This window comes from Centroberyx gerrardi, chromosome 8 (assembly GCF_048128805.1).
Source record: "Centroberyx gerrardi isolate f3 chromosome 8, fCenGer3.hap1.cur.20231027, whole genome shotgun sequence".
NCBI classification, from domain to species: Eukaryota; Metazoa; Chordata; class Actinopteri; order Beryciformes; family Berycidae; genus Centroberyx; species Centroberyx gerrardi.
Genome location: NC_136004.1, coordinates 13291660 through 13316213, shown reverse-complemented (window position 1 = coordinate 13316213; position 24554 = coordinate 13291660). Strand labels below are relative to the sequence as shown.

The 24554-nt window shown below is 42.6% G+C and overlaps 2 protein-coding genes across 5 annotated transcripts; one reads left to right on the top strand and one right to left on the bottom strand.

The window, feature by feature from the left end:
* Window positions 1–9566: 9566 nt before the first annotated feature.
* fam219ab (family with sequence similarity 219 member Ab) lies at window positions 9567–16266 on the top strand. Of its 4 annotated transcripts, none has more exons than XM_071927502.1 (6): window positions 9567–9593; window positions 11050–11106; window positions 13211–13311; window positions 14109–14189; window positions 14315–14369; window positions 16108–16266. In XM_071927502.1, the coding sequence occupies exons 1-6, from the start codon at window positions 9567–9569 to the stop codon at window positions 16264–16266; spliced, it is 480 nt and encodes a 159-aa protein (XP_071783603.1). The 4 variants fall into 4 exon arrangements, with proteins under 4 accessions (XP_071783603.1, XP_071783601.1, XP_071783602.1 ...); XM_071927500.1 differs by having other exon boundaries at window positions 11050–11149; window positions 13206–13311; XM_071927501.1 differs by having other exon boundaries at window positions 9567–9644.
* A 2146-nt stretch (window positions 16267–18412) lies between these two features.
* On the bottom strand, window positions 18413–23013 carry klf9 (Kruppel like factor 9). The gene is made up of 2 exons (XM_071927496.2): window positions 22261–23013; window positions 18413–20749 (listed from the first exon to the last, which is right to left on the bottom strand). Exons 1-2 carry the CDS (start codon window positions 22655–22657, stop codon window positions 20469–20471), a joined length of 678 nt encoding a protein of 225 aa, XP_071783597.1. The 5' UTR covers window positions 22658–23013; the 3' UTR covers window positions 18413–20468.
* Between the last annotated feature and the right edge of the window lie 1541 nt (window positions 23014–24554).

The following is a 24554-nucleotide window of genomic DNA, read 5'->3' as shown; positions in this document are numbered from 1 at the left end:
GAAAAGCTGCGAAGAGGGCAGTTGCATCGACAATAATCCTGGCTAGTGATTATGAGGGTAATTTTTCCCAGAGTGATGCCACCGTCGCCCAGAGAGGGACCCATCTGCTACCGATGGTGATGTCTACTTCATGCGTTTCAAGAGCCAATCAAGTGCATCACTGCCACCCACTCTAACTTGGAGCTATCCATCTTTATTTTGTTTGGTCATAAGAAGCCTGTAAAGTGAAGGATAACTTTGAAATGAGTTTTCAACAGCAGGGTTGACTGTCTGCGGTATTGCCCTCAGCTGGAGAGAGGAGGAAGTATGCGGCCTCATTTGAAATGCATTAGGGGAAGAGGGAGAGGTATAGACGGAAGGAGATGAGCAAGAGAGTTTTTATCTGTTAAACTCTGAGTGGAATAATATTCACATACTCCGTCTCATGCTCTTTCCCGCTTCTCTCTCTCTCTCTCTCTCTCTCTGCCTCTGTCTCTCTCTTTCTCTCTCTCACTCTCTCTCTCTCCCTCTCTCTCTCTCTCTCTCAAACACACACATAAGTACACCTCAGTGACCCATTTAATATCAGCCACAAAACCGGCAACTGTATTCTCAAACATGTTCTCCCCCAAACACATTTTTGCTCAGACTCATTCAAAATAATTCAGCGAGAAAAACTGCTTACTGGCACCTACTTTTCTTTATCAGTTTAATAACTTCATCGCTCTCTGCCTATATAGGGGAAACAAGAAAATGAATGTTCCAACCTGCAACTGCAGCCAAAAAAGCGCACTCTGGACCTGTAATATTCTCCTATCATCTCCTGATTATTATACATAACAAAATCCCTAGCTATGTTTCTCAATATCAGTTGTCTGTGATGTTTCTTGCTTATTACAGTCCTGAAATAGCGTGGCTTTATAAGAAACCCTTTTAATGCACAGTGTTCGACGCTGCGAAAGCACTTGTGGTGTTAATTATTGCCTCTCAAGGAAGAAGGCTTGAGAGTGCACCTCCAGAAAACATTCTCATGCAGGTGCTGGACATAGGTTGCTCTAAATAATGTTTCCAGGAATAAAGCTTCAAAGTAAGAAATTGTAGCCGCACTCCATAGCTCCGATGCAGATGCCCTGATACCCTGACGAAGACAGAGTTGCTGTCGAAACGTTGGTTTTTAAGACGATAAACAATGTGCAGCTACAAATTTTTACTTTGAATCTGTGTTCCTGTTGTTCCAGCGCCCCACTAATACTGGTGTGTGTTTCAATCTGTCTTCAAGATCCAGGAATAAAGCAAACTTGGCCTAGCGACTTGGCCGAGCTTGTTAGAGAGAAAGTAATCAGTACCTCACTGGTGGAGTCAGCAGACCCACATGACAGATTTCCCAGGACACAGTCAGGTTAACCAAGGCCAAGTATGCCAGTATGTGTGTGACTGTGTGTGTGTGTGTGTGTGTGTGCAGTGCGCATGGAAATTAAACCCGGTATGTTCACTTGACTCCACATTTTCTTTTCTCTCAGGGATTAACCGTGGAATTAAACCGAGCATCATGGCGCCATTCGCAGACCTCACACACCCCTCTAAAGTCTGAAGTGACCACAGTGAGTGCGGAGGCAGACGTCCGGTCGACCATGGAGGCTGATCTGAGGACAGGCCTGTCTGTGTGGGCCATCGTGGCCATCGTGTGTAACTCTGTGGTGGGCGTCCTCATCCTCATCCTCTTCGTCATCCTCTACAAGGCCTGCAAGGTGCCGTCCCGCCAGGAGAAAGCGCCGGTCTTCACAGTGGAGCAGCAGCTGAAGAAGGGCGAACAGAAGTACCTGCTGACCGCAGCCTGATCGTGGCGAAAGACCTCAGGGGGGAGACATGGACTTCGGATGGAGACAAAATGAAACTTTGTCAACTTGCTAGAGGTCAAAGGTCGACCTGTAGTCGGTTAGAAGATCTACAAAACTCTGAACTCTAATGGTTCTCTCTCTCTCTTCTCTCTCTCTCCCACGGCCTCTTTTTCAGCCCCCCTTCACCCGCTCTGTCATTATTTCCCCTCAAAATCTGACATTTTCCTTTGTCTTACATACTCTTGACCCCCCCCCCCCCCCCCCCCCCCCCCCGTCACCCCTGTCTAGTCTATGCCATTCAGCGGAGCTCGGAGTGAAAGAGGCTGACGAGCTTCACTGCGTTAAGGGTTACGTCAAGACCAACAGCAACAACAACCGGTCCAATCCTCTTATCTCTGCGGCGCTTCGCTGGGACTGTCCATCTGTCAGTCTGTTTGCTTTGCTCGAGTCAGCTCTGCACTGGCAGGCCATGCTCTCCTCCTCTGCTCTTCCTCTTTCATCTCTCTAGGAGAAAACCGAGTGGATGTGGCAGAGAAGGAGCAAAAAACAGAATGAATGAGAATGGCGATGGGTGGAAGCGTTAGTAAGACAGCGGGGTGAAGGGAGGGGGGGGGGGGCGAATGAGAGTCGAAGTAAAGCGTTAGAGGTGAGGAGAAAGGGAAGGAGAGAGGCAAAGTCTCATCGCAACAGAGGCAGCTTGGTACTTGCCAGCTGGAGCACTAATGATGCCAGCGACAGAGCGACAGACAGAAGAAAGGTGGAGACCAAATGCCTGAAAGGAGTCAAGAGGGAGAAAGAGAGATGCTACTGGAGAAAGGGTGTGCGAGAGTCGAGACAGGGTGGAGAGAGAGAGAGAGGAGGATGGAGGGAGAAAGAGAGAGAGAGAGAGAGATAAAGGGCAGATATTCCGGGGGAAGAGGAAGTGAGAGAGAATAGTAGGAGAGGGGATGTTGTGATGAGGTGTTGTTTACAGAGAGGGAGCTCGAGGCCTCTGTTTGACAGTCTCCCCGTTTGACATGCAAGTCTCCACTGATCCGACTCCCATGGGATTAAAAGGAACAAAAAAATAAATAAATATTAGATGAAAAATCAACCGAGAGGAACGACAGCTGAACAGTTGAACTGAAAGCTATGGCATTCTCCGTTCCACCCGTGTCCCGGTGTGCCTCTCTTCCATTTTGTGAGCTCCTCTAAAGACTAAATAACTGTTATTTATAGACAGGCTTCACCAGGAATGACAGAGCGACTGAACCCTCGCAGTCAATAATGAGGGGAAATTGTGTTATCATAGCGAATGTATTGTAGCTGCTGACTGTGTAATGTCAAGACCGTCTTGTGGATTGAAGAGAGACGGAAGAGATCAGATTGACTGACAAAGTTACGAGCCAACCATAATTTTATTTCCGCAGCATTAGAATAAAAAGTGCTGCATAGAATATTTTCCCTCGCATAGATACAATGCTGATTAATGATAGGGTTCTGCATGGAAGCATATTGTATTTATTTGCGGTGGAAAAACGTCAGTTGTAATCTAATCTCAGGTATGACTGCATTATCTTTCAGTTTAATAGGATATAACTATGTTGATGTTATTTTCTGTGCAGCACTTTCTGTTCTACATCATTTACAGGATATTTCTGTACAAATGCCATATGGTAACTGATCACTATATAGATATAGTCCTAGGTGTTTCACCATTCTGCTCTATGCTTCATGGACATAATGACAGTTTCTTTTATAACGACATAATAAAATGATTAACTTTTGTTTATAACTAATGTGGTCAATGTTGCCCTCCCACTTTGCATTAGGGTTCGAGTCAATACAACTTTAGTTTATTCCAAATAAGAACTGAAATTAAAATTGTGATTCAAGAGTAATGAAAAAGATATTTATTTTTATTTTAGGTTCAGCGTGTTAACAGATACATGAGACACTTTTTCATATATATTTCCATGTATATTCAACTGTTGAATGTAAGTCTGACAAACTTCCTGCGTTGAAGGAATCAATGTGGAACTTATTGACCTCATCTGTGACCCACATCCTGTTGTTAGTCAACAACCTCCATATAATCCTTATCTGGTAACCATGATGCAGCACCACCACTGATTTTACAGTGTTTACTGAATTGCAATGGCTCTCTCTCTCTCTCTCTCTCTCTCTCTCTCTCTCTCTCTCTCTCTCTCTCTCTCTCTCTCTCTCTCACTCTCTCTCTCTCACACACACACACACACCCTTCAACACACTCTCACATACATGCACAAAATGAAAGACCTGCAGAGAACTGCCAGGAGGAACATCTGAATGTTAAATGAAAAAGCAAACACACATGCATTGCCTCCCCCTCTCTCCAACTCACTCTCTCTCTCTCCTTTCTCTCTCTCTCTCACACACACACACACACACATACGCACACACACAGGTAGGTTAGAGGCTTTCACAGATTGCATTCGTATTAGGATGCTATAGAGGTGAACTGCTAACGAGATTGTGAGAGTCATGGATTTACCTGTTTCCCTACTGAGATGAGCTGGGAAACCGCCTAATGCTATTTGGTCACAGTGGAGATGCATTAGCTGCACGTGCAGTGTGTGTTTGTTTGTGTTTGTGTGTGTGTGTGTGTGAGAGAGAGAGCAAAAGAGAGAGATCATGTATACATGCATGCACATGTGTAAAACACTGGTCTAATGGTGCATATCAGAGAGATGGTAAGGGCGTTCGGCGGGCTGTTGGTTTGAAAATGCTCGTCAGAAAGGAGACTGTACAGCTGTCTACTATTTATTGGCGTCTCGGTCCATTTATCTGCCTGCCTGTTTCTCTCTCTCGCTCTCTCGCTCTCTTTCTCTTATTTGTTTCTCTATTTCCCTCCCACCAGACGATCCCAGACCCATGCAAACTGACCAGCACAGATCCAGCGGTCTAGTCCTCAGTGACTTGTTTTAAACTGAAGGTGAAACGCTCTGAGCATTAGTCACACCGTCTATGAAACACCGCATTGACCTTCTCTGGTTTTCATATCAGCCCTGCTGATAACAGACCCTCTGTGTAAGGCACTGGTTCTCAACCTGGAGGTCGGGACCCCCAAAGGGTCGCAAGATAATTTTGGGGGGTCCCAAGATGATTGATGGGACAGGAAAACAACATATTTCGACTCTAATTTTCTCTAATTTTTGCTCTTTTCTTTCTTCGGCCTCCTCTGTAATAAATCAAATGAAACAACCTTAACATCATTCCTTCACCACTCTGCGTATGCAGCCTGTGACAGGAGGTCACGAGTAGGCATCACATCATTTTAAGGAGTCACAAGCCAAAAAGGTTGAGAACCACTGGTTTGATATACCATGAAACGTGACTGAGACTTTTTGAATATTTGGGCATTTGACCCTAACAGGGCTTGAAGAAAAAACTGAATAACCATCAATCCAGCCCTCTATCTATTCTCCTGCCCATCACCCATTCATTAGCAGCATTATAGCTCGGGTGATACTGTGGCATTTTACTGAGTCCATCTTGTTGAGATTAGAGAATGCCACTGAACTCCGCATCAGTCAGTCCACCCCTCCACCCCTCTAGCCCTCCATCTTGCGGACTACACTACATTGCAGTACGGCCCTCTCCTGGACCTCCCAACAGTGTTTGAGATGATAGAGGGCCACTGAACTCAGCATGGTATTATATAACGAGATGGACAAATATTATAAACACAGAGATTACTAATAAACACACGACAGGCCAGTAATCTGCAGCTCCATCTGCACCGCTGGAGGGGTTGCATAACCCACATCCACCCAGACTGAGTCACGAGCAGTGAGGATCAGAGAATAGTGTTTGTGTGTGTGTGTGTGTGTGTGTGTGTGGGGGGGTTTGTGGGTTTGTGTGTGTATGTGTTGTAAGTGTGTTGTAACTGTCATTGCTAATGCATTAGATGTTAATCTATGTTTTGGACACATCTTGTCCTAAAACTGAGTGGGACCTTTGTAATATTTGAATCTTATGTAATCTATGATTTAATTTAGTGGCTCAGCATTTCAAGGGTGTATGTGTAAGTGTGTGTGTGTGCGTGTGTGTGTGTGTGTGTGTGTGTGTGTGTGTGTGTGTGTGTGTGTGTGTGAAAGAGAGAGGTGGATAAAGAGAAAGATGCGTGTAGGGGCTGTACAATAGAGTGTTTTAAGGATTTGTTTGTGGTTATGATTGTTTTTCTGCAGTATGGTGAGGAGTTGAGTAATACAAACATGAGTGCTTGATTGGATGTGTGTGTGTGTGTGTGTGTGTGTGTGTGTGTGTGTGTGCGTGTGTGTGTGTGTGTGTTTGTGTGTGTACCTCGTCCATGAAGATCCAAACATACCAGTCAGCCAGAGGCAAATCTATCCTTAGAGACATTAAGGAGGGTTTGTCCTCAGCCCACTCAGAGAAACAGGTAAGTTGAGTTTCACTGTAACAGACTTGAACAATTGTGTCTTGTGTGTGTGAAGCCAAATATCTAGCAGTTGGCCAAAAAGACACCCAATTCTGTAATCCCAATTAAGGGAGATAGGGATATTAGCCTTTCAAGGTTCCAGGAAGAGACATACATGTGTGTGTGTGCGCGTCTGCACGTGTGTGTGTCTTAATGTCTTAATGTCTCTGGGTATGAATAATTAATGGCTCATCAGACAAAGTTCTGATCACACTTAATCACATCTAGTCGGACCCCTATAGAGTCACCAAAACATGCACGCACACACACGCACGCACGCACGCACGCGCACACATTCGCTAAATCGGTTTTGACAACAGCACAATTCTGATATCCAAATCATTATAATTCAGAATAATTTAGTCTGTATGAATGTTTATTCTGTCTACAAGGTCTAATTATAGCATGAAACGAGCAGAAATAATGCCTGTGATAGGAAAAGCATCAGTATGCCTGGCACGGCAGAGAAACAATGAAACATAGTGTGAGAGAGAGTGTGCGTATGTGACAGAGAGGCAGAGGAGAGAGAGAGAGAGAGAGAGAGAAAATTAAAGAAAAAGTGCTCCTTTAATTTGCAAATGCTAATTTTTCTCATCCAATGTGAGACAAAGTCCAGTGGCTCACATTACCCAGACACACAAGGCTGACCTCCAGATATGCAGCGCTCTGCTCGAGCCATATCTAATACATATGCAACAGCGGAAATTTGGCTCTCAAACTGCTTGCAGATAGCAGTCTATATAGCTAAAGCACTACGACCTACCTGACCCTGCATACATCTCATTGTCATTCATCCTCACCACTCTGTCCTTTCAATATGTTTGGCTATTTCCTTCCTATTCTGTAGAGTTAGACTGCCACCTGCTGGCTCGAACTGTCGTGGCTGCAGGTTGAAGTCGTAACTCCCACTGTCGGCTGCAGCAGTCGCTGCTCGTTGCCAAGACGCCTCTTGGTTATTGTGCAGCAGAGCATGGTATTGCTGCTCTCTGCTGGTATTTCCAGGTAAGGACAATGTGCAATCAAACGTGTCAGTGACTTTCAATGAGTCCGGCTCATTATATCGCGGATGTTCTTCTGTCAGACTAACATCAGCCATAGGTTATGTAATTTTCTCCCTTCTAAATCAACTCTCTGTCTTTATAATTAATGTGCTCAAGTTGTTCATAGGTAATGGATTCAGTCTTGATTAAATTTCTATGAAAAAAAGAAACTGTTAAAATATAGCCTACTCACCATATAATACATTTTAGTGGGATATTATACAAAACTATAGTCCCTATAAAAGTCCCAGAAGGAATAGGCTATTATAGGCACATTACAGTGATGCCATAGACAAGGTCACTATAAACTATAAAAGTCCCTAAAGGAATACTATACAGATATTATTATTATTATTATTATTATTATTATTATTATTATTATTATTATTGTTGTTATCATTATTATTATTATTATTATTATTATTATTATTATTATTATTATTATTATTGTCATGGCTTGGCAAAAGGTCATGCTCTTTCCTCTCAGACATTCTATTTCTATAATTAATTTGTCTCCGAATTTTCATTTGATTAATTAACCTGTTCAGTCATAATGAAATTTCTATGATGAAAGCAACTGTTAAATAGTTTCTCAAATGCAAAGTTGTTCCCTTACAAAAAAGATGTCTAGTAATCCAACAATAGATTTTACATAGAAATGTCAGCAAAACTACAATGTCATGGAGCCATTATAAGTCGAATAAATAAATAAATACATAAATTAATAAATAAATAAAACAAAGTAATTCCATATGGTATAAACTCATCATTGAGTCTCTATCCAATAAGTGCAGAGCCAAAATCATCATGATATAGGCCTATCTGAGATTACTGGCTTTCAAACCTCACTTCAAAGCAGTAGTCCGTATTATTATTACACTGTGAGAAATATGGGTACGTACAATACAGGTCCATTTATGTTCCCAAAAGTACACATGTCACAAGTGTCAAAGTTTCACTACTGCTCCTATAAGCTACTCCGGGGTGGTATCCCCAAAGGGACATGTTTGCACCTTTTTGAAGGATACGTTTTTATACCAAAGCATCAATGCATGTATATTTTGGTCACTTGAGGTGGATAAATGTTCCTTTAGAAGTACAAGGACACACATATGGGGCCATGTCTAAGGATCCAATATTCGTAAAAGGAAGCAGCTCTAGCTTTGTACCCTTTCAAGTACAATCGTGTACCTGTATACCTTGTATATAGACTACAGTATCTAGCATGGTGGTATATTACCTCTTCACTTTCTGTTGGATCTCTCTTATAATTAGCTTGCCAATTAGCTTGGTTGTTTCAATTCCATGGTCGCCGATAGAGGTCGATAAAAGTCATAGATTTAAAGCCACTTAAAATTGTTCCAAAATGAATCACATTGTTTCAATGTGATTAGGTGACGAAATCTATTCGATCTTAATCATATAAGATCCTATAGGAAAATTATAAGAATGTATGAGTGATACCATAGGGGATTTAAAATAAATAGAATACCATTCAATTTAAATACTGTAAGTTCTCTATAAATTTATTATTGAGTACCACAGACTCACTATGGGTCCCAATAGGAATATTACAATGATTTTTCGTTAGCCATTGTTTTTTGTCATTTTGTCTCTCCTGAATCAACTGAGAACTTCTATCTTTATAATTAATTTCTTCCAAGCTGCTCATTTGATTAAGTAATTTATTCAGTCTTAATTACATTTCCAGGATGAAGACAATTATTAATTGGTCTCCCGAATTGTAAGTTGTTTGTCTGCTGTTGGTCTTTCTCGTATTTCTTGTAACAAAGTAAGATCTTGGGTATTTACTGGCCCCCGGTGTTTAAACAGAGGTTTCCAAACTATTTCATGTCAGTAATCCCCTCACCCCCTTTAGTACGTAACAGGAGAGTGATGCAGGCATTTCTATCATTCCCTCACTGTCCTCTCTTCAAATGAAATAATAGCGATATTAAACTTCTCATTTTGCTCGGGAACCCGCTAGATCCCGCTTGAGAGACCCCTGGTGGGCCCCCGGACCCCAATCTGGGACACCCATACCCGGAAGTGGGTGGTGGAGTCACCGTCACCGACTGGTCACACCACCGTCGACATACTGCCTGCTGGGATGAGGCTAGCCGCCGGAGAACCACTGAGATCGCTACAAATCTGAGAAAACACACACAGTCTCAGCGATAACTCATCACAACGACCAAATTACCAATAATTAGGTTCTAGGAGACGGGAGGAAAGAGGCGCGTCGCCAAAATGATGGAAGAAATAGATAGATTTCAAGTGCCGAGCGCCGTGCAGGAGGCGGAGATGCAGGCTGAGATGCAGCCGCTCGTAAGTGAGATTTGTATTACCCGTATCTGGAGATGATAAATCAGTGTTTGGCCTGTTTTTTAATTTAGAAAATGACATTCTTGTTACTCCAGTATGCTTTGATTATTGACCGAGGCCTACCATTCATTATGTTATGCTTTGGGATTCTGTTAGATCCATCACTTGCCATGCGTAATGTTGGCTGATGTAACCAATGGAGCAATTTTAGCCCACTACTAGACAGTAAATTGTGAAAATGACAGTAAACACGTCTTCCTAAAGCCTCCGAGGATTATTAGTGGTTTACTCGATAGGCTGGCAGTCGTTTCCCCCCTCTGTGGATGGGATGCAGGCAGCGTCCGGTCTGCTGCGTAGTGAGCAGCATCCGTCATGTCTGGCGAAAACAAGCATCCCATCCCACCACAGCCTCATCCTCAGCATCCACGGCAACTTGCTCCAGCTTCCAGGACAACACCGTAGTGGCGATGTGTTTAGAGAGCGGCACTTCTCTGCGAATATGTGCGCGTGTTATCAAGCCGCGGCCGTTTATTGTTTATGAGTGTAAATCGTTTGGTGATGCGCTCCGGGCCTGTAGCGGGGCCCTGGGTTACTGCAGCTTGCGGGGCGGGCTGCAGGGCGGCCCCTGCTCCCCGCGACCGGCCGTACGGCTCCACTCGAGAGCCAGACTCCCCCCACACCCCCATCCATCTCTCTGATCCTTAAGGTCTTTCTTTCTCCTTGCTGTTACCCTGGAAAAAAAAGATACCAGGGGGAATAAGTAGCCTAAGATGTGAATAAGATGTGTATTCTAGAGCGGTGTTTCCCAAAGTGAGGTTCAGGGACACCCAAGGGATCCTTCAGAGGGTTCCTGGGTATCCCCAGCAAAGCAAGGATTAGTTGCATTTGAATATTATTGCATTCACTTGAAGTTAGTACAGGAGAGAATGTGTAATTGCTATTCTGAATCAGTGATTCACTCTCTGCACTGTCTCCTCCCCATCTGTACAGACAGCAAAAACAAAAAATGGAGGCCCCTTTGACAAAACCTTTATCATGGGTCTGTGGTCTAAAGTGTGTCTACAGGGATCCTTGACTTGAAAAAGTTTGTGTATTCCAGTGTTAGAGCAATGTTTGTGTATAGGCCTACATGTTCTCACTCTAAACTCTTCCAGACATGTTTCTAGAGCTTGGCCCTCTTGGGAAATATTCTGCTTATTGTTGATCAGAGTTTATTTCACACACACACAGAGAGAGAGAGACTTCTTCACTAGTTTAATCTATTTATGAAATGTTTTATTCACATTGTATGGGCATAGTAGGGTGTATTATGCATTACAAAAAGACATTAATTATTCATAGATGGCTCAGTCTAATGCACATTTCGTTGCATCTCTCTGCCTGTGCCTGTCTTCCTGTCCGCCTGCAGGACCCAGCCTCGTCCACAGCCTCAGAGGCGGACTCAGACACCAGAGAGGGGGAACCTGTCACTATCAACTACAAGCCCTCGCCCCTGCAGATGAAAATAGGTGAGCGAGAACCGTTTGTCGGCCAAGTGAGCAGCCTGCTGTACCCTACAGATCTGTGTTCAGAGGGGCTAGTCTGCTGTGTCTGACATAATCTCTGTACAATAATGAGGTATTAGAGGGATCCGCATAGATACTGTAGCTGTGTTGGAGAATATTAATTCATAGGATGCTGTATAGAATACAAAGAGCAGTAGGTCTATTAGAGTTGGTGTGATGTTTGGTCTTACAAGGGGCCTAGATAGAGACATGATATGTTTTTATTCAGTCTATTTCAGTGCATTTAATGGCATCTGAATATTGAGGATTGATTTTGAGGTAACTTGCATATTACAAGGCATGTCAAACATTGTGGTGATATGCTGTAAACTGTATGAAATAATTGTTTAACCATCCATGTTACATTACTAAATTATCAGTAACAAATAGTGTTGTTTTGGTCCCACCAACCATTTTACTGTAAAGTTTCTGACGAAAACTTTGGGCACCTGTGGTCTATTTTGTCTTTGAGAATTTGAATCTGTTGTGTCCTGAAAAGCCACAGTCCTCACAGCCACATTTCAGCACCTTGGATAGAGTCCAGTGGTGAGAGAGCAGCAATGCTTCTTTAGTTTCTACTCCTGCATTCAAACCTTGCTGAGCCAAAGCCTTTAAGAAGCGAGGCTATTCAAAACAGTCAAATATTCAGTCGCAGAAATACACAGAAATTCACATTTTAAACTTAAAACAGGCATCCACATGTACAGTGTCAGCCCCTGTGGAAATACCTTTCACTCTGCAGTCAAGTCTTGATGATGAGTGTTGCAGTAAACATGTCAAAAGTGAAACCACTGTGACGGCTACATTCCTATTCAAAACCACCCTGTATGATCTAATTTGCTGTTTAAAGTCATTTTATAACACGTAAACATCAACATGGAAATTCCAACACTTGTATGCATGTCTAATGTTGGGAAATATATAAGGCTCTAATCTACAGTGGCAATTTAATGGTCTTTTCTGGATGAAGAATGTAATACCAAACAGAATTAAATTGAACATAGAGTTAAATTTTGTCACTCATAGATTACAGGATATTTCAAGTCATCACTGACTCAGACTGGACTAATAGCATCAGTCCAGTCATTTGTCATCTGACTGCTGACTAGAGTATAACGAGGAAAAGAGAAGGAAGAGCCACTGATGTCACATGAGGAGTCTGCTATTGCTCACTGGCACATTTTGAAGATTTTCAACAGCCCAGTCAGTGCTTTTTGTATTCGTTTAAAAATGCCACTGCACAGCTGCCATACTCCAGCAGCAGACTCCTGATGACAGCGTCCTCTCCTCCTCTCTTTTCCTCAGTCCAGGAACACTGATCACCACTCCCTCCAGAAATTGATCCGCTCTGATGTCACCTCCTGTGCTGTGATGCTTTGCTGTGAAAGCTCATATTTTGTCACGCCATCCAGCGCCAGAAAGCGATACAGTGACTAAATGATTGAATCAAACTTCATATAGAATTAAACACTTTTGCCTTCCCTGATCAGCATACTTTCTGATGAGTGAGTGTATACAGTATATCATACTCAACACCTGTGGAAATGTAAAAGACGAAAATGTGTTTGTAATGTAGTAACATATCGGTGTCAAATGTGACAAAATGACAAACAACAGCAATGTACTGTTTTCAACCGTTATTTATCCAGGGAAAGCAAGGCCCTGCTTCACATTCATAAGCTTACAAACATTTCCTGGTACAGCTGAACCTCAACTTTAATTAATTCCCTTTCCCCACCTGGATATTCCCAGCCATTTCAGAGATTCAAACCAGCAACCTTCCAGTTCAAAGCCAGCTTCTGTAACTGTGTATGATACCTTGGCTTGTTTAGGAATATGTTTTTTTATACACATATTGCAATGTGATGTATGTGTGTCTCGTAAGCCTGTAGAGAGCAAGACACTGACACAAAATCGATCATATTCCATCACTTGCTGTGCTGTTTGCGTGTCATTTTGAGCTCACTAAGCGGGGAATTATGTAAATACCAAACTGTGCTCCTGTGTCTGTCTTGTGCAGAGAAGCAGAGAGAGCTGGCCAGGAAGGGCTCGCTGAAGAACGGCAACACTGTAGGCAGTCCAGTCAACCAGCAACCCAAGAAGAACAACGTCATGGCCAGAACACGGTGAGAGGCGAGCGCTCAGTTTGGAAGAGAAGATGGGACAGACTCCCATCTTCTCTTCTCTCGAACTGCTGGTATTTTGCCAAGAGTTTATCAGAGTGTCAAATTGTCTGATGGTTTTGTTTTTGTGATAGGCTGATTTGATTTCCTCGTCCCAGTGCAATATTTTGTGTTTTGGTTAGCTACTGATAGCGAATGAGAAGTTGTTTTGGCGTTTCCCATTTCACACATTCGCAGTGTGATCAGAGGATTAAAATTGAATTATAAGAATTAAAATTGTCTTGGTGTGTAGCTATATACTTGAATTTTAGATTAGAAAAAGTTGAATGTCTGTAATGAGGCAATTTCATGGGCAGCATAAAAAACACATACAATCGCAAACAACATTAAAGATACCAAGTCAACTCTCATTTCAGCAATCATGCCACAACTGTCACAGTGGATCTGGAGTCAGGTCAGAGTATTGTAACAACAAAATACTATCTTTGGCGACCACTGGGATTGTAAAGATAAAAAAAAAAATCAGTTTATGAATCCATGTTTTTTTAAGCCGTCTGAGTTAGAAATGGGATCTCTTACAAGCTTTTGTTGTTGTTGTTCTCGGCGGCTCCCTCCAGGCCCACCATCCTTCTCTCTTATCATCTCTGCTAGTCTTGTTCTTATTCACCTCCTCCTGCTTGCACATTTATTTTCCCTCCTCTCTCCTCCTCCACCACAACCTCCCTGTCACATTCAGTTACACCCTCTCTCCCTTTCTCTCTCTCTCTCTCTCTCTCTCTCTCTCTGTCCTCTACCTACAGGTTGGTAGTGCCAAATAAAGGCTATTCCTCCTTAGACCAGAGTCCAGATGAGAAGCCGCTGGTGGCCCTAGACACAGACAGGTGAACACACACACACACAAGCGTGTACACACCCACACATCAACACACACACATTTATTCTTGTTCTCATTCATATTGTCTATCCCTTTTCTCGTAATGACCTAACCTGTGTTCTTGTGTTTCAGTGATGATGACTTCGACATGTCTAGATACTCGTCATCGGGATACTCCTCAGCCGAGGTGAGATGTGTGAGGGAGCAGGTACCTATGCACTCTGGGAGACAGCACTTACACACATGCCTCTCCACCTCGCTCCCTCCCTCACTCACTCTCTCCCTCCCTCACTCACTCCCTCACTCTCTCCGGTTCCTTCCTCCGTTAGCATGGCTGTCAAGAGGCCAGGAGCCAGGTCCCTCCTAAGCCAGTCTTAAAGCAAAACCCATTTATATCCATCCTGCTCATCCGTGTTAATTCCGTAGGTGTATGAGCTCCTCGCGAATCATGATCACATTGAATCTGCACCTGCACATGCGTGTGTGTGTCTGTGTGTGTGTGTGTGACACAAGATGGAAACAAGTGAAGTGTCATCTCTGGGTGTCTGTTCCTGCAAATCCTATTCCCGATGCTGCTGCCAATATCAGTTTAATCAGCCGTATTTATTCCCTAGAGGGATCTTCATTCCCACTCCATACATCTCCCCAGTATTCTCTCTCTCCAGCTAGTCCTGGCTGGTAAACGCAGTATATTTACATGCACACCAATGCTCCAATCTTAATGCCACCATGAGAAAGCTGTAGTGAATAACAAGGCAACGGTAAACATGTCGTCCCCCACGAATGATGCAGCCCCCCTTTGGGCCACCAGTAGCAAGTAAACCAACATTTTAGTGCCTACCTTATGCCAATCAGGCAAATTTTAAAAATGGCAGATTGGAGCAATGAGACGCATCATTCCCTTAAGTTTCGTGAAAATCCAATCAGTGCCGTCTGAGATATTGCACAAGATGGACAGACGGACACAGATCCATAGTCTCTCCCCCGATTTCATAGTGGGGGACAATTAGCTCATGTAAACACTGGAAATGACTGATGCGGTTTATACTTTATAAGGAAATAGGTGATTCACACATTCAGTCATTAAAAGTAATACGCAAGACTTGGAAAAAAATTGCAGTATTGATGTGTCTTTCCTTGACGCGAACACTTTGACTGCAGAGAAAAGACAGTAATTAGATTGTTGTTTTGCATGCAGACTCAGACATTGTCTTTGCTGAAGAAATCACACCACCAGGACTCGTCATCACAAAGCTCCAAGCGATGATCCTTACAACCATCTGTAGTGAATGTGCCGTAGGCTGTTAATCTCACTTTGTCATGGTTACTGCTGCAGATTTTACTCACAAGCTCACAAAATCTTGCTCCTTGTTAGTTGTCCATTGTCTGCATCTGACGGTCTTAGAGTTTGTCTGTCTTTGTGATCATAAAACCCAGTGTCAGTGAAAGTAATCTGTCCACTTTGGTAAAAGATTGTGTTTTTCTGTTGCCCTCTTGGTGTATCTGTCTTTCTTAATAGATCTGTTTCGTTGCTCGTTTGCCCTCCTCTAACCCAGTGATTCTCAACCTTTTTCATATCAAGGACCCCTAATTTAGTCCACATTAGGGCCACGGACCCCCATTTGATGAAATTCTGTCTCCCGAACCCAAATCTGAGAATATTTTTATTGTTACATACAATTTTGTCCAGAATTCCATGACTATCTGTATTGTAGGTAGAGAGATAACAGTGAAACTATGATCAAAATAGTCATTCCTCTACATTCTCTAATTGTGTTAACCCCTTGTAAATGAAGTTTAACAATTGATCAATTTGCTGGGGACCCCCTGGAACCCCCTCAAGGACCCCTGGTGGTCCCCGGACCCCACGTTGAGAACCTCTGCCCTAACCCTTCGACCTCTCCCCTCTCTCCTCCCTTCTCCAGCAAATCAACCAGGATCTGAACATCCAGCTGCTGAAGGACGGCTACCGTCTAGACGAGATCCCAGACGACGAGGACCTGGATCTGATCCCGCCCAAATCAGTCAACCCTACCTGCATGTGCTGCCAGGCGACCTCCTCAACCGCCTGTCAAATACAGTAACCCCGCCCCCCTTTGAGCCCCCTGCCCCCCCCTCCCCCCTTTCCACACAACACAACCCCCCCAACCCTCATCTGCTGTGAGTTTACCTCGCCACCAGAGCGGCGACAGAGAGGCATTGGTAGAATATTGTTACGACAGTTATGTGCTATGATGATAATGACGATGACAAAATAATCAAATTAACACACAGAAAGTTCCGTTTAAATCTAGGAGAAGGAACAAATATGAAATATGAAAATATTCAGTATATATTTAAATTGTGAGTAACAGTGATGGTTTCCTCCTATGGCAGGACATGCACTTGTGTTTGGGACCTCGGGAGGGGGGGGGGGGGGGGGGGTGGGGGGGGGGGGAGGCCGAATCACTCTTGGCCCTCCCGTTGCCTTCTCCTGGAGAACATGATATAACACATTAGTAGAAAGAAAACTAAAAGGTCATTTGATGCTATAAAAAGTGATTTCCATTTCCCTAAAGAATAATGAATATTATCATAACTGCTGCTGACTCAGCTGCTCCGCTTACCTGAATTCTAGGTTGTATTTATTGCGTTTTTAATTCTATATCTTTTTTGTTTTTGTAGTTTTTATTTGATTGCTTACTTTTTATTTATTTTTTAAAACAAACTGAAGGATCAGTATGATTGTATGTGTTGGAAGTGGAGATGTTTGAACAGTGGACTGTGGCTTGGTGCCCCAAACAGAAGACAGTGGTACTGTATTGATGGTACTGTACAGGGTTTCATGTAGCACAGGCCCGGTCATTGCACTCACCTTCTGACACTCTCACCCTCTGCTTTCCTTACCCTCCCTTTGACTGGCTTGAGGTGTTTCACGGTTTGAGTTTCGGGATGAATGTATGAACATGAATGGCAGAGGAACAAAAAAAAAAAAAGAAACGCATGAAGAGCACCAGATTGAATAAAATAATGGCAAATAATGTAAGTAGCCTGTTGCACATTTGAATTGGCTATTCTGTTTCCCCCATTTCCACTGTGTGATCACACTGTTTTGACATTGATTGTTTCGTCTTATTCTTGCACATTTTGATTTGTGGGCCGGTATCTGGATACTCTTTCCTAAATAGCAGTGACAGTGTCTTATCTGAAATGAACTGTGTCAAAAGGGAAGACGTCATATCGTTGCCAACACACAACGCTTACATGATTCCCCTCTTATCGAGGCCAAAGGGACTAGGAGGCCGGACTCCAGGTGTTGTAATGTTGCTGTTATTAGCTTTAGATAGATTTTTCAGCACAGCCTGGCCATCACTGTACACTCCTGCCATCCCCTCTCTACAGGACAGTTTCACGCCATAGAGAATCAAAGGAGCACACAGGTTCAGGCAATGAATGAGATCCCCTTTTATCGCTCTCTCTCTCGCTCACACACACACACACACACACACACACACACACACACACACGCATGCATGCATACAAACAATGCCAACATAGAGTGGGGTGTCATTTCTGCTTCTCTTTTTACTAATAGGTTGGGAATCATTTTTTAATTGTAACATCATGGGTCAATGACTTGGAGCACTAATATCCTTCATTTACAACCCTCCCTCTCCCTCCAATCAGTTGATTATTTGCAATTAGAGTATGCCTTAAGTACAGAGATGTTTAAAAGAAGCGTGTATATTTATTGCCATCTTGATGACTTAATTTATTCGAAAGAGCATTTGCTGTCTATAAAGTTATGCATTTATTTTCTTTTTTTACATTTAGACACGGGTGATTTTCTTTGGTTTTTCTTTTTCTTTTTTTTTATGATTTTGTTGTATTGTAAACACTTCCATTCCAGTATTTAACAATGTTATTGTTATGTGTAGTGTATGAAAACAATAAATAAACACAAAGCTAATTGAGCACTCCCTCCTCTCCCTTACTTTCTCTTTCTTGCTCTTTCACTGCACTATTTTAAAAAATGTATTTAAAAAAATTAAACATTTCATCAGTTAAACAGTCTCTTTTCTGTTGTGCTTATACAGTATATGTCACATTTGGATTCTAGTCATTTTTTTAGTCATTGTGTTGTCACCAATATTATATTTTAACAAAGGTTATCAAAGACAATGAACTGTACATTAATAGTAGCAGATATGGATGTGTGGCATGGAACAGTTGTAATGAATAACTTCTGAACACGTTTAGAAAGTCATTTTAATGTTAAAAGTTTTCAGCAGTAATTACACAGCTATGTACATGGTGATAACATATCTGTGGGTCTGCAGTGACAGTCCCTGATTACAGTACAGTAGCATTGAAAGTAAGGGCTTCAAGCTGAAAGGCACCAACATCTAATCACAGTTGTCATGTAATGCTGAAAAGGAAAAACAGCATTTCACTTTACAATGTAGTTTGTGTTTGTGTAAGAGTTTAACTACGTCTAACTTTACACTCTACCTGGACATCAATGAATTACGTGGCAAGTATCAAAAGAAATACTAATCTCTATCTGACATCAACCGCATTTCTGGCTCTTCTTGGTGGATAAATAAAACCTCTCATCCCATTAGCAACCTTATAAAAGATTACCAGACAAATAAAAAACAAATACATACATACATGCTACATGATGGAATTAGTTGATTCACAAACATAAGAGAATGTGTGTAAAAATGCTGAACAGAAGAGAAGAAAAAGGTTTTAAGACACTAAAACCTTTTTTTTTGTCTTGAGAAATGTTGTGCTTCCAAATCACCACCAGGGGGTATAAAATAGATTTAAACGACCATGCATAAACACTATTCCCTGATAAAATGCAATCCAGATAGAGTAAAAAAAAGTCCATTTCAAAATACAGTAACTGGCGCTGTTGGCATAAGAGACAATTGACATTCAAAGACTTGAATATCAAGATAAGGAATTTATGTTCATTCAGGTAGTCAATATCTCCACAGGTTGAAAATGTAGAAATCCCTTTCTGCTACAAAACCTGAAAAAGGCACAGTCTTCTTCACTTACAAGTGAAACACTTTTACTGAACACAAAACATTTTGGTCTTGAGACCCAAAAGTGTTTCAGCTGCAAGTGAAAAAGTGAGACTCCTGCTCTACCTTTTTAAAGCTTTGCATGAGCACAATCAAGAAAATTCAAGTTTGCAAAAGCAATACTGTTACAAATTCCCTCTTGAAATGTATATGTGAAAAAATTCCCATGAGGTTGTGGTCTTGTCAAAGGACGGTAAGGTATTTTGGTGCAATCATTTGGAAAAAAAAAAAAAAAAAAGTTTATAGATGTGATATCATAATTTCGTTTTCAAAAGAGGAAACACACTGCCTAGACCTACAAGCCCACAGTAGACCTGATTTACTAAGTACACAGCCAAATATATGAAATGAAATACCCAAGCTCTCTATATTAGAACACTACTTTATTAGTCTCTAATTAACCATTTAACTATACTGAGTATATTATATCATCCATCTGAAAGGTAGTTTGTTTCATCTATTTACATGATAATACTTCTATACATTCACCTTGTCCTGCAGTGGAGAGTAACTGTAAAAGAACAGTGTGTGTGTGTGTGTGTGTGTGTGTGTGTGTGTGTGTGCATATACATAATATTTGCTAAAGGACTGTCTCCAGAACTTCTTTGTCAAGTATACATATCTTAGTCATAAGTTTGTTTTGTTGACTGATTGTTTTGTTGACAATTTCAGTTACAAATCACCATTGTCAACATTATTGTCCTTCCCCTGCAAACAGAGTCAATCATGCAAACCTAAGACTTTAATTCTAGTGTTTATCAAAGACCATATGCAAAGTGCACATGAATACTACTGTGATGATAGAGATTTTTCCAGAAAATAACTCATACAACATGAAGTAAAATAATCAAAAATGACAAATCAACTAAAACGGAAATACCTTTAATAACTTTAAATAGGCTACCCATTAGCTACCTCAGCCAATAAGAGAGGGAAGCTCTAACTTGATGTTAAAAGTCTTTCTCTGGTTGCTGTCAAGCAACTGCAGAGCGTTGCATGTATAGAAAACATTAGTTGTCCGTAGCATAGAGGACTGGCTGGTTCATTAGTCAGCACTCTGACTGTATGGTGTTTGTGTGAGGGCACATATCTGGGTGTGTCTGTGTGTATGCCTCTGAAAGCATGTATGTGTGTATATATGTGTGTGTGCGTGTGTGTGTGTGTGTGTGTGTGTGTGTGTGTGTGTGTGTGTGTGTGGTGTGTATGTCTCACACCCCAGCAGGGCTTTGGTCTCCGGAGTCGGATGAGGAGACGGACACAGAGCACCGGCGTCTCTTGGCCACCCCGGAGGCCTGGAGCATGCTGGGATGGAAGCCCGCGTGTCGGCGGGCGTGCTTCGTCAGGTGGTCGCTCCTCATGAAGCACTTGTCGCACAGCGGGCAGGTGAAGCGCTTCTCGCCCGTGTGCGTACGGTAGTGACGCGTCAGCTCGTCCGATCGCGAGAACTTCTTGCCGCAGTCTGGCCAGTTGCACTCGAACGGACGCTCACCTGAGGAAACACACACAGGTTTGTATGACTATACTGTACTTGTGAGGACTTCCTATTGACTACATTCATTTCCAAAGACCTAACATTAATCCCCACCACTACCATTAACCTTTACTAACCTAAACCTAATCCTAACCTTAACTCTAAACCCAAACCTAAATTTAGAAAAGTGAGGACCGGCAAAATGTCCTCACTTTGGAGGATTCTTCCAATCTGGCCCTCACAAGTATAGAAAAACACATGAACACCCACAGCTAAGCAAGTATGGGATGCGGAGGAGAAAGTACAAAGTACAAGCTTCATCAAACAAGGTTGTTTTTGTCTGTGTGGCAAATCAAACTTTTACGAAACAGAACTGCTTGTACTTTCTAGGAGCGACGACAAAGCGTTCCGATTGAGAAACAGTGAGTCATGATGATAGCCCTCACACGGGCCTCATGAATTAAAAGCCATAATGGTTACACCCACCTAGCGCTCCTCCGCCTCCACGTGCTTCCTCTAACCACATGTCTGCTCTTGTTTACAACCCCACGCGAGGGGAGTGGAAGCGGATGACGTATGAGGAAATACTGGTGCAGGGAGGGTTACCTCCGGACAAGAACATGTGGGGACAGCAGTGTCGCAGTGACCCGCATGTGAATCATAAACTAATATGTCAGGTTCACATTTGTTACTCTGTAACCTCACCCCGGATCCCTGTAATTAAAATAAATATAAGAAGACTGTAAATAAAAATAAATAAATCCATATCCTAAACTGGCCTGCAATAAATGCCAATGGCTCTGCTCGGGTAACACCGCAGCCTATATGAGATGGAGGACTTCTTATCACATCTGAGCTATTTACCATGCGCCACAAATATGGGCGGCGGCACGCAGTGTTCCCAGATCCCAGTCTCTGTACGTGTTAACAGCACACCAACAGCACCCCCTCCTCCCTCCGTCTCTCTCTCTCTCTCTCTCTCTCTCTCTCTCTCTCTCTCTCTCTCTCTCTCTCTCTCTCTCTCTCTCTCTCTCTCTCTCTCCGGCCTGCGGTCGGTCACACCTCCGACCGGGCAAATTCATAGGACGACCATTCCTATAATCTGTTATCCATTGACAGGAACATGTGCTCTCTCGCTCGCTGCTGTCATATTTCAAGGGAGAAAATGAGCTACACCCCCTATAACGCAAAGTCACTATCATATTCCCATATGTGTCTCTGTGTGTCTTTCTCAAAAAGTGATTAAATTAGTTTCTAGTGACATTATCGTACTTTCTGATATTTTTTAAATCTCATTTTGGGAGCTATAGGCCTATAATAATTGTAATATTCCTGTAGGCTAGTGCTAATTCATTTTCGTTAAAGTAAGATCATAGTGTTCATATGACTTCCTGAGAATAGCCAATAGTGTTCAAGTCTTACTGTGATGGGAACATGCGACTGAATTACGATGGAAGTGACGCAGAGCTGTATCGCTTTCATCAACAGAGATGATGCGGCTTTGTAGGCGTGTCACCCGAACCACTCACCGGTATGGACCCTTAGGTGGGCTTTGAGGTGGGACGACTTGCCGTACATTTTCCCACAGCCGCTAAAAGGGCAGCAGTGCCTCTTCTCGGGAGACTCCTGCCTCGCCGCCGCCTTTTTATTCCGGGATTGTTTTGGTGCCGCCGAGCCCCGGCTGTCCCCGGTGTTCAACCGGCGGGGTTGCCGCTCCACCTTGTCCTGCGCGGTGGCATCTGTCGCACCGAGACATCTGCCGCCTCCGCCGCCGATAGCGTTAGGACTGCATTTGTTTAAGTCCAACAAAATCATTGCCACCATCAATAGAGTCCTGTTCTCCTGGTTCTCTTTCAGCGTGTCCTCTGTCGGTCCCGGGGGTCGGCTGGAGAGACAGTCTGCAGAGAAATCAACCTCCGACATCATAGAGCAAAATGGCAACAACAAAAAAACAAATCTTCTTTCAAATCAATCCAATAATACTCCGACAATACAGTAATCACACTATACTCTTCCCAGGAAACATGTGGTTAACCATCCACACGTGTCGTCTTCAATGTGACCATTCCGCAAAGGGTGCGTTTTCTTACTGAGGTAGGCTACAGGGCGTATAAATAAACACCCCCTCAGGAAAGATAACAGTTTGAATCGCCTCCTTCTCTCTCTGAATCAAATATAGCCTTCCTCCTCTTAGAACGGATCAATAAAGCACAACGGCAGTCGATTCAGCTGTTGTGTCCGCGTATATCCCGTCTTTGTGTGCGCGCTCACACATGCGTCAACTTGCCCTATTTTACTGTGTGAAGCACTTCTCTCAACTCCAAGAAACAATTTCGCGGAATCCCACAGTGTCATAATAAAACAGCGCTGCAATTGGCTGGGTGGAAACGTGACTCGATTTTTGGAATTGCCCATTCATAGGTGTGACTGACAGGTGATCTGGCCAATCGTAGGCTGGGAAGGATGACAAGCGGGCCGGGCCGGTATTGGCAGACTCGTGCTGCCTTCAGTTGCTGTCAGATAGATCAAATCGTCAATGCGTCTGCGGATTATGGGCGTCAATTAGGAGTCCAAATTTAATCTTGTGGTTTTTACTATTGTAACGTAGAGCAAAGATCAAACAAAATCGCTAAAGGTGTGTTTGGAAGTCATATCTAGGCCTAAAAAAAGGAAAAACTCACACCAGAGAAGCATTCAGGACCAATGTTCCCTCCATGCTGTGTGCCTGTGGAAGAATTTATCCCATTGATCAAATAATAATATCTTGTCAATCAGTAGCCTAGCTAATTGCTCCTCTTCTCCCCAGAAATTTAGTCCATATAAGTAGGTAGGTGTGGAAATTCTTTTAGAAAATAAGATGCATGGAGTTTTCAATGCCTTAGGATTGAATGAATTGATATTGATGAATTGAATTTTGCATGATAGGCTACCGGAGTTGCCAAGATGTGACGTTTAATGGGTGTGTATTGAGTGGCAAATGGTGGAGAGCGTGGAAGCCTCTGATGGTAAAAAGTGATGTATTTTGTTATTACATGTTATTGTTTGGCACTCTATGTAAATAATTTGTACTGAATGTTCCTATTTTCATTCTTTGTTTAATTTTAGTTGTTACACAATCTTAGCATAGCCTACTTCTAAATTAGCCTATACAACATGTAAAACATCAATTAGCTACATGTCCTGTGTATATGTTCTCCTATTCATTCTGCCACTGCAGCTCAAAGCAGCTCCAATGCTGATTGATTGCTAAAATAAAACTATTTAAGCCACCAAAATTAGTTTTGTTATCGGGCTCATTTTCATACCAAACGTAGGCTAATTCAAGCCGTATTTACAACCTCCGTGGTCGAACAGGATGGTAGCAGGAGCACTTGAAGGCAGCATCACAACACACATTCCTCCCATAAGGGTCAGACTCGGAGCACATTACATTTCCTCACATAGACCCCCACTGTAGCCACAAACACCATGCTGTTGCTGTATGAGGTCAAAACAAAGCTGAGAGACAAAACAAACGTGTTTATCTCCCATTGTGTCACTATACGACTTTTATATGGACCTTTAGTTTTGTTTTTACATTTGTAAAGTAGGCTATCCTTTAAAATTAGGCTGTTATAGGTTGTTTTCATAAGGGAAGCGCGCACATAAAAGAAAATTAATGTTGTGTGTTTGTGTGTGTGAGAGAAAGATAAAGAAAAAGACAGAGAAATACAGGTTTAAGAATGTTGCTCAATGGTACAGCGGTGTCTGATGGTAAACGTGCGAACACACCACCGGCAATCCCACAAATCAGTTAGGATTTACAACAAAAAACACATTGGCC

Coding starts and splice junctions, on each gene's coding strand:
- fam219ab (XM_071927498.1), top strand. CDS start 9,567: ATGATGGAAGAAATAGATAGATTTCAAGTGCCGAGCGCCGTGCAGGAG. Junction 14,190..14,314: donor GTGGCCCTAGACACAGACAG/GTGAACACACAC, acceptor CTTGTGTTTCAG/TGATGATGACTTCGACATGT. Junction 14,370..16,107: donor CGGGATACTCCTCAGCCGAG/GTGAGATGTGTG, acceptor TCCCTTCTCCAG/CAAATCAACCAGGATCTGAA.
- klf9 (XM_071927496.2), bottom strand. CDS start 22,657: ATGATGTCGGAGGTTGATTTCTCTGCAGACTGTCTCTCCAGCCGACCC. Junction 20,750..22,260: donor CCACCTAAGGGTCCATACCG/GTGAGTGGTTCG, acceptor GTGTTTCCTCAG/GTGAGCGTCCGTTCGAGTGC.